The 10,431-nt window shown below is 42.8% G+C and overlaps 1 protein-coding gene and 1 pseudogene across 1 annotated transcript in view; both read left to right on the forward strand.

Moving 5' to 3' along the window:
• The first annotated feature begins 3,066 nt into the window (after nt 1–3,066).
• KPNA1 (karyopherin subunit alpha 1) overlaps nt 3,067–10,431 on the forward strand; it is a 62,177-nt gene continuing 54,812 nt past the window's right edge. Inside the window, exon 1 of the mRNA XM_015558485.1 lies at nt 3,067–3,233. Coding sequence (XP_015413971.1) covers nt 3,105–3,233 — 129 coding nt within the window. The 5' untranslated portion in view covers nt 3,067–3,104. The remainder of the gene's footprint in view (nt 3,234–10,431) is intronic.
• LOC102763060 lies at nt 7,600–8,481 on the forward strand (annotated as a pseudogene).

The raw sequence follows: 10,431 nt of genomic DNA on the forward strand, positions 1-10,431 counted from the left end.
TATAAATGATTACTAATGGTACAAGGTTTCTTTTTAGGTGATGAAAATTATTTAAAGACTAGAGGCCCGGTGCACGAAACTTGTGCACTTATGGGGCGGGGGGGTCCCTCAACCTGGCCTGCGCCCTCTAGCAATCCGGGAGCCCTGGGAGGATGTCTGACTGACGGCTTAGTGGGCCAAAGCTGTCAGTCAGACATTCTTAGCATTGCCACGGAGGCGGGAGAAGGCTCCCACCAGCTGTGAGCCCGGCTTCTGGCTGAGCGGTGCTCCTCCTGTGAGAGCACACTGACCACCAGGGGGCAGCTCCTACGTTGAGTGTCTGCCCCCTGGTGGTCAGCATGCATCATAGTGACTGGTCATTCCACCATTTGGTCATTTGCATGTTAGCCTTTTATTATGTAGGATACGCTGTAGATGAGGCCCCCTAGAACCATAAGAAATGCAAAAAATTCACTGTTAACTCATTCTTGAATTCCCCCCATTAAAATCAAGTCGTCGTCCCCCCCACAGTGGGGGGTGTGCTGCACCTTGGGAACCACTGGGCTTGACACTTTTCCTCTCTGGGCTTCATTTCTGAATGCATACGCATATACCATGGGAATTGTAATCTCTTCTCCGCCTACCTCACTGGGTTGTCATGAGGAGATTCTGAGCTAATAAACCTAGAAATGTTTCATCAAGTAAGTGATGTCTAAACAGGAAGGGATTGTTATTTTTAAGCTCATGGGTACCCTCCTGGGTAGCAGGTGCTGATTAGGGGAGGAGGGCATGATTGTTTCCTGGGACTGTAGCTATGGAAGCTTTGCAGAAGGCTCTGCAGGCCTCAGAGGGGCAGGCTCTGGCCAGCAGCCCTGTAGTGGTGGTCATCCCTGGAGGTGCTTGTCCCGGGAGGTGCTGGCGGGGGGCAGGGTGTTAGGGGGGTGATAGCGGGTCGGTAAGGCCAAAGTGGAAGTAACTGTCAAACCTTCCTGCTTGGCACCGTTCTTTAAATTGTATGTGACTGTTCCGCAGCTGTACCTGCTCAGGGCAGGGCTCTAATCTCCTGGAGCCAGATGGGGGCCAGGCCAGGGCGGAGACAGGTGTCCCGGGAGGTGCTGGCGGGGGGCAGGGTGTTAGGGGGGTGATAGCGGGTCGGTAAGGCCAAAGTGGAAGTAACTGTCAAACCTTCCTGCTTGGCACCGTTCTTTAAATTGTATGTGACTGTTCCGCAGCTGTACCTGCTCAGGGCAGGGCTCTAATCTCCTGGAGCCAGATGGGGGCCAGGCCAGGGCGGAGACAGGTGGGCTAGGAGGGCGTGTTTAGCCGTGCCCCCAGCGAGGTTCAGCGTGCTTACACTGCGGAGACGCAGAGATGGTGCTGCTGCTGTTGGGGGGCGGGGGAGGGGGGAAGGTTTGACCCTGTGGGGCCGCTCAGGCCTGCCTCCACCTGGGTCTGGAGTTGTAGGGAGGAGAGGTGTGCCCGGTCCCAGCAGAGGGGGCCCCGGCAGCAGTGGGCCGTGGGCCTCAGGTGCCTCGGGGGCACTGATGGGTGGTCGCTGGCATGCTATTGTTGTGGGTGCCCCTGGCGGGGATGGCGGGGGAAGAGATTGGGAGTCAGAGGTGTGGGCTGCAGCTACCCCTGACGCTGGGTCTTCTCCCCATCGATTGGAAGACCTCCCCGTGGCCGCTTCCTCTTAGATTGGAAGATCTCCCCGTGGCCGCTTCCTCTTCCTCCTTTGTAGTCTGGGCTCCTGTCAGGCGCTCTCCTCAGACCCCTGGGAACTCGGCTCTAGCTTCCTGCCCTCTGCTGTGCGCGCTGATGCAAATTGGTCATTACAGGGATGCCGTAATGGCAATTAGCATATTACCTCTTTATATGTATAGATTAACTGTACATACACAGCTATATGTATAATGGTTGCATATAGAAGTGAATATGCTAAAAACCATTGAATTGTATCTATATATATAAAAGCCTAAGTGACCATTATGACTGGAATGACCAGACGCTATGACATGCACTGACCACCAGAGGGCATTCAACACAGGAGCTGCCCCCTGGTGGTCAGTGCACTCCCACAGCCAACTTTTCCCAGCTGGCCAACCTCCCATGTTCCCTCCCCTGGCCGGCAGGCCCTGGGCTGGGACGGGGAACCGGGGTTGTGTTGCAGCAGACGTGGACCCTTTCCCAGGGCGACCGAGGGCTGGCTCCCTCCTCAGGGCAAGCAGCCAACCTTTTGTGTCCTGTCTGTCCTCCTGGCCGGCAGGCCCCAATTGGCCTGCCATACGCCTGCCATGTTGGTGGCATGGCAGGGAAGGATAGAGGAGGGGGGAGGCAGGGAACTGTGTGGTGGTGGGGCACCTACGAAGTCGGCATCCGGTGCCTGTTCCTTCTGCACCTGGCCTGGTGACTGTCACCTCCTCTCCTGACCTTGACAGAGCCTTCAGGCCCCAATTGGCCCAGCCCCATTTGACTTGGCCCTGATCAGCCCTGATCGCCAGTCAGGCCTAGGGACCCCCCCACCTGCGCATGAATTTCGTGCACTGGGTCTCTAGTCCTATACACTGGGGCCTTGACTTATGAGTGTCCCGACTAATGAGTTTTTCAAGATACGAGCTGTCTCTCGGCCGATATTTTGCTTTGAGTTGCGAGCTAAAATTCGGGTTACGAGCCAGCTTCAGATACCCCACTGCTAGTTGGCACAGCGAACGTCACAACATCAGCCCAACATTCAATTCATTGTAATGGTGAAAATTGATTTGACATACGAGTAATTTGAATTACGAGCTCTGTCACGGAACAAATTAAACTCGTAAGTCAAGGCCCCACTGTATAATAAAAGGCTAATATGCATCAACTGAATGGCAGAACGACTGGTTGCTATGACGTGCACTGACCACCAGGGGCAGATGCTCAACGCAGGAGGGGCGCATGGCTCAGCCAGAAGCCAGGCTCTTGGCTACAGCGTTGGCAGGGAGCGGACCTAAGCTGGCAGTCGTGCACCAGGCCTCTAGTACTTTAATAAAGGTGTTACATTTCTGGTATCCGTATGGGGTGAACCTGGGCAGAGCTCTTTACAGTAAGCTAAGCTCATCTATTCCTTTCTTCTCATTTTTGTAGAAATCATGACTACCCCAGGAAAAGAGAACTTTCGCCTGAAAAGTTATAAAAATAAGTCCCTGAATCCTGATGAGATGCGCAGGAGGAGGGAAGAAGAAGGACTGCAGCTTCGTAAACAGAAAAGAGAAGAGCAGGTAAGTCCTTTACTATATTATTTATTCCTTTTAAAGAACATTTTAAGACTGAACCCACTTTCCTTTAATTTTAACAATGTTTTTATATATCTGTGTGTGTGTGTGTGTGTGTGTGTGTGTGTGTATGTATGTATCCCACAGACACACTATAAAATCAACCTGTTTTGGGGGTGAGGGAAGAAGTGAAACACAAAAATGAAGAAATCTCTCCTGTTCCCATTTCCCCACTATAACCACTGTTTAATACTTTGACCTATTTGTTTATAGTGTATTTTATTTTTCTAAAGTTGCAACTTAAGATTTTATGTGCATTTGTTAATGAATTCTCAAGTGGCCAAGAAAACATTGCTTTTCATTTTAAACTTTATTTGAAACTTTTTAAATATGTACAGAAGTAAAGGACAAATAACTTCATAAACCCATTCTCTGGGTTCAGTAATTGTCAACAATTTGCCTTATTTTGTATCTTATCTGCCTCTACATTTTTTTATTATGTAATATTTTAAAGCAAAACCTCAGGGAATATGTTTTTTCACCCCTGGATTGATTCTGTATTATTCAGGAACATGTGTAGGTAATTACTATTTATTTATTTTGAAATTTTGAGTTAATTTTATTTTTGAAAATATAGGGTATCCCCAAAACATATATACACACTTTAATAGCTGATAGCTCAATTGATGTTTCTTTTCAGCCAGATTAAGCTTGGAACAAAGGAAATTCATTCTAAAATGCTACTGGAAGTTTGAAGATGCAGTTGAAGTACAAGTACTGCCCTTATAATTATATATACCTTAACAGCTGATAACTCACTGAATTTTCACCCCTTTTCAGGTTTAACTGATTCGAAATAATGGGTGAAGCCAGACTAAACTTTGAACAAAGAAAATTTATCCCCTAGACTTTTTTTCACAGGGATACATAAAAGATAAAGTTTACATTACAAAACCAGTAGCAGTTGATGAGTTGAGGGCATACAAATACCGAAGGAAATGATTCTTGATGTTTGCGATTCCATTGCTTCACGCTATCAGTAGTGCCTGGATCAGAACGGTCATCAATTTTAAAACAGGCACTGACAAAAAAAATGACTCATTTCTGTAGATTCTTTTAAATTTTGAAAATGAATTGTATGTTAATAAATACTAACTTTGTAATCATTCAAAGTATGTATATTTTTGGGGGGATATCCTATATTTCCCAAAAAGGGTAAAGAGAATAAGTTAGGGTCAGCCAAATCCTCTTTTCTTGTTGACTACTTGAAGTATTTCTTCCACTCTTAACTATTCAGTGTGGTTTATACTGTTACATTTCTAGGTAATATGTGTATGTTACTATATATGTTTATTTATCAATTTAACCATTTGGCTGGTAACGTATTTTTTCGGACATATGCCAAAACTGTGGCACTAATTGCGTGTGTATGGGAAAAAATGTAAAACACTTTTTATACAATAAACTCACTTATATTGCTTTGCAACAACAAAACTTAAAAAATACCAATTGTTTACATAAATTTGTTTTAAATAAGAAGAGCGCGATAGCGCTCCTTAGCAGTCAAACAGTTAAAATATTTATTGATCTGTTGTATGAGGTGAAGATTTAAGCTCTTATACCACTCTTTATATCAATTCTCCTAGTATAATTATATCACAACATCTAAGTATTTCTGTCCTTTTGCTCCAGTTAGTATTGTTTATCCTGTAGGCTTGCTGTATAGCTGTAGTATTACTAGTATGACTTCCCTTTGTTGAGAATTTCTCATCTCTTTTCTTGTGATGTAAATGGTATTGTTTTTAAATTCCTCTTGCCCTGGCTAGGTGGCTCAGTTCGTTGGAGTGTCATCCCAGAGTACACCAAAAAGGTTGCAGATTCAGTTCTTGGTCAGTCCACATACTTAGGCTTCAATTCCCAGTCTGGGCATGTATCAGAGGCAACCGATCGATGTTTCTCTCACAGCGGTGTTTCTCTCTCTTCCGCTCTCAAATCAGTAAACATAACCTCAGGTGAGGATATAAAAAAAAGTTCCACTTGTTATCAGCAATTGTATGCTTCATGACCTATAGTAATTAAAGATCACTAACAACATCCTGCCATACCATATTAAAGACACTGCCTGTGGATATAAATTTTGCAGTTCCAGTAGATGTACTTTTAGTGATTAGGTGATTTTGCAGTCATGTAAATGTTTTTAAATGATTATAAAATTAAATCAAAATGAGGAAAGAAATCTTTAAAAATAAGCAAAAGTAATTAAATATCCCTGTAGGTCATGCTTGTTGCTAAACCATACAGAGAAAAATTATTTTAATACATTTAAAATATGGCAGTGTGATTAATTGTCTCTATTGGGATATAAAAGACAAAAAAGAAGTATAAACAAATCTTCAATGCTTTTAGTAATTATAGTATTCATAGTTAACAGTCATAGGATTGATAGTTATGGATACAGCAAATAAGTATTTGTTAATTTAGGAACCTGGATTTTTTTAGATTAAGAGAATATGGAAATAGAAAATCAAAGAAGTTACATAAATTTGAATTGGTAGTATCAGTAGGTATTTATGATATATTTTTTAAACACACATCTCTAGAAATGCTGAAATACCTTGAAGTAGTGAGCACCCTCAGCATCCTAAGATTGTGGTCATTAGAATTGTCTCTCATAGGAGCAAGGCTCGTTAGAAAAATTGCTGATTCTTGATTATAGGTAGGAAATGTTCAAGGTGAACCTTTAACATTTTTTTCATAACATAAAGCAAAGAAGTAATCTAAGGCCACTGAAATTGTGTTGTGTTGAAAAGACTCAGGAGGTCTTTTCAACACAACACATCAAGCAATAAAGGAAGTGATCTCAAGAGATGGGAAACAAATGCAGTGAGCCCTGTGATAGCCTCAGCTTACTACCAGAGTTTTCAAGTTGCATCACAGGGGGAAACTGGTATAAGGTAAGCTTCCGAGCAGAGAAGACAGACCTGAGTCTAGGGAGACCAAGGCTAATAAAGTTCATAGGATGGAATACCAGAAAAGAGAGACCTGTACAGATAGAGAAAAGCCTGGAGCTCTTCAAAAGGTTTCCTTGAATGTTCAGCAGAGTCTGGTCAGTACATGTGTTTGAGGAAACTACCCAACACTAGAGAAAATATCATCCAAAATTGGAGGGAATAGTGTCTGGCACTTAATTAACACAGGGCTCAGAATAGTGCTTGTTCTCCTAGCCAGACTGGAAAAACTCAGAATTCATGGGGCATTATGTAGGGATTCAGGAGAGTCTTGCCTCAGCAGTGGAGATTAATTAGCCATATACTTAGCAGTTCTCTTCCAGACCTACCTAACACATCATAAAAGCAAGATCCGAGAGGATCGAACTATTTCCATATAACTTAGCTGCATATCAGAACAATGACTAAGGATTATAGGAATACAAAAATATCCATTATTCAACAATATCAAATTGACTATGTCTGGCATACAAAGATTACCAGGTATACAAAGAAGCCGAAGAGCATGAGCATTAATGAAAAGAACAGTCGATTGAAACTGACCCAGAACTGACCCAGACTTAGGATTAGCAGATAATGACATTAAAGCATTATTGTAATTGTATTCCATATATTCAAAAATTCAATAGAGACATGGAAGGTATACAGAAGACTCAAATGAGATGACAATTACTAATACAATGTCTGAAAAGAAAAATACACAGGATCAATGTCAAATGAGAAGTTACAGGAGAAAATATTAGTTAACTTCAACGGATATGAATAAGAGGTAAAAACACACGTGTACACACGCATGGAAGAGAAGACATCAATAAGCTATAAGACAACTTTTTAAGGATCTTGTGGACAATTGGAGGTACCTGAAGGAGAGGAGAGAGGGTGGAAGAGGAAAAAAACTATTGAAAGAAATAGTAGCTAAAAACTCCATAATTATTGAAAACTATAAATCCACTGATTAAGAAACTCACTGAATCCTAGTCACGAAAACATAATGAAAAGTACACCATGATACATTATAACTAAGCTACTCAAAACCAGTTGTGTAAAGTCTTAAAAACACCCAGAGAGGGGACGGGCTTCCAGTCCAGGTCGGGGGGCAAAATGGCACTGGGCGCAGTGTTGCAGGCTCTGACGCGGGTGAGGAGCTTGGAGGTTCTGGGGCCCCAGTCGGGCCGCCGTGGGGGCTGAACCTCATCCTCCTCTACAGTCTTCAGCCTGCGAATGGTGTCCAGCTGCTGACGGCCCGGGGCAAGGGCAGGCCAAGGAGAGGTCGACGACCTCAGGGCGCCCCAGTCTGTCGTCTTTCCTGATACCTGGCACGATTGCACGCCGCATCGTATGGCCTCTCTTCCTTTTCCTTATGCTTGCTCTGTCAAGGCAGCACCTCGTGTCTCCTTTTCTACAGAGGTGACAGCCCGTCAGATTCCCATAAGGATATGATTGAAATCCCTCTGCCTCCGTGGCAGGAGCGAGCTGATGAGCCCATAGAGACCAAAAGAGCCCGCCTGCTGTATGAGAGCTGGAAGGGGGGGATGCTGGAGAACTGCATCCTGCTCAGCCTCTTTGATAAAGAATATCTGCATCAAATGACGGAGAAACAGCTGAACCTGTACGATCGCCTGACTAACGAGCCCAGTAATGACTGGGATATTTACTACTGGGCTACAGAAGCAAAACCGGCGCCAGAAATATTGAAAACGAAATCCTGGCGCTGCTGAGAGACTTCACTAAAAACAAAAACAAGGAGCAGCAGCTGCGCGCCCCGGACCTCGAGTACCTCTTCGAAAAGTCCCGGTGAGGGGTGAGCTCGCCCACGGGCCTCACTGCTGCTGCCGGGCTAGCGCCCCTGCCCCTTTCCCTTCCCCTCAGCTCACCGCACCTGCCCTGTCCGGGGAGGGCCACCTCTCCAAGACATGAAATGTTCAGGTCTCACGTTAGCACTGTTTGTTCAGTACTAGGCCTCACGCGCGGTTTAGAAGCGTGACACACATGGAATTACCTTTAAAACGGCGACTCGCCTGCATCCACCAATGCTGAGTTTACTTTCACTGGTGTTTCTGAAGTCAGGTGTTTAAAAAGAAGCAGATTTTGTGTTATTACATAAATGTGTATCCATTTTACCTACAGAAAACAGTGAACAAAGAAAAACAATATTAATAGTTTTTGTGATTACTCCTACTTAAAAATTACATATGCCCAATAACTGGTTTGAAAATTAGCTAATTAATTAAATATATTTTTTTAAAAGAAAAAAAAAGCCCTAGCTGGTTTTGCTCAGTGGATAGCATGTCGGCCTGTGGACTGAAGGGTCCCAGGTTCAATTCTGGTCAGGGGCTTATGCCCAGGGGCCGACTCAGTCCCAAGTAGGGGGCGTGCACGAGGCAGCTGATTGACAATTCTCATTGATGTTTCAATCTTTCTCTCTCCCTTTCCCTTCCTCTCTGAAATCAATAAAAATATATATTTTTTAAAAACACCCAGAGAAAACAGACATGTTACATACAGAGGAACAAAGATAAAGGTGATGTCAAATTTCTCAATGGCAACATCCAGTACAAGCCAGAAGACACTGGAAAAACATCTCTACAGTACTCAAAGAAAGAAACTTTATTTTGAATTTTGTACCTGGCAAAAATATTTTTCAAAACAGTGGTGAAGTAAAGATGTGCTCAGGCATACAAGAACTAAAAGAATTCATCACCACGAGACCTGCACTACAAGCAATGTTAAAGGGTGTTCTTTAGACAGAAGTAAAATAATACCCTGGATTACTTGGATACAAATCCCATTAGCAAATAATTTCATTTATATATTTCAGAGTATCTCTAAAAGATAAAGACTTTTAAACTTAAACCAGAGTAGTATTATCGTACCTTAAAAAGTTAAGTTCCGCCGAAACCGGTTTGGCTCAGTGGATAGAGCGTCGGCCTGCGGACTGAAGGGTCCCAGGTTCGATTCCGGGCAAGGGCATGTACCTGGGTTGCGGGCACATCCCCAGTAGGAGATGTGCAGGAGGCAGCTGATCAATGTTTCTCTCTCATCGATGTTTCTAACTCTCTATCTCTCTCCCTTCCTCTCTGTAAAAAATCAATAAAATATATTAAAAAAAAAGTTACATTATAAAAAAAGTTAAGTTCCTTACTATCAAAGCATCTACTCAATATCCGTGAGTTTTTCACTTCAGATTTTAGCAACCTTTGATGGTCATTGCCTAGATCCATTACTTGATCATTAAATGACCATTCTATCATTCCTTCTTTTATTAGCTGGTAGATCACTCTAAAGAAGAGCTTTTCCTCAAATATTTTTTTTGTTTTTTGTTTGTTTGTTTTCCTTAATTACTAATCATATAGGAAAGAGAAACACTTGATCTGTCCTTTGTTTTCAAAATGGAAATTTGGTTCCTTAGCATCTTCCAAAGGGACCAGTAGAATGAGTGTTTTTAATGTTATTAGGAACTTAAGGTGTTTAACATAATATTTCAATTTATTACAGCTGTAACTCTATGCTGTCTTTAAAACAAAACTTTTTGTCTATATAGTTGACATATAATAAAGTGTATAGTTTGATGTTTTGATATATTCTGTGAAACCACTCCTGTAATTAAGATAGTAAACCTATTGCCTGGCTGGTGTGGCTCAGTATTTGAGTATCAACCCGTGAACCAAGAGATTGCTGGTTCTATTCCAGGTCAGGGAACATGTCCAGGTTGTGGGCTCAATCACCAGTAGGGGGTGTGCAGGAGGCAGCCAATCAGTGTTTTTATCTCTCTATCCCTCTCCCTTCCTCTCTCTAAAAATTAATAAAAACATATTTAAAAAGAAAAGATAATGAACCTATTTATCTCTTTCAAAACTTTCTGCTACACCTTTGTAGTACCCTTTCCTCCAAGCAATTTATAATCTGTGTCTGTCACCATTGATTAGTTTACATAAATGGAATCATATGTATTTATATTTTTGTCTGCCTTCTTTTATTTTTATTTTTTTCTTTTTCTTTTCCTTTATTTTATTAAATCTTTATTGTTCAGATTATTACATTTGTTCCTCTTTTTTCCCCCCATAGCTCCCCTCCACCCAGTTCCCACCCCACCCTCTGCCCTTACCCCCCCACTGTCCTCATCCATAGGTGCACAATTTTTGTCCAGTCTCTTCCTGCATCTCCCACACCCCTTTTCCCCCCAAGAATAGTAAGTC

The sequence above is a fragment of the Myotis davidii genome, unplaced genomic scaffold, assembly GCF_000327345.1.
Source record: "Myotis davidii unplaced genomic scaffold, ASM32734v1 scaffold292, whole genome shotgun sequence".
NCBI classification, from domain to species: Eukaryota; Metazoa; Chordata; class Mammalia; order Chiroptera; family Vespertilionidae; genus Myotis; species Myotis davidii.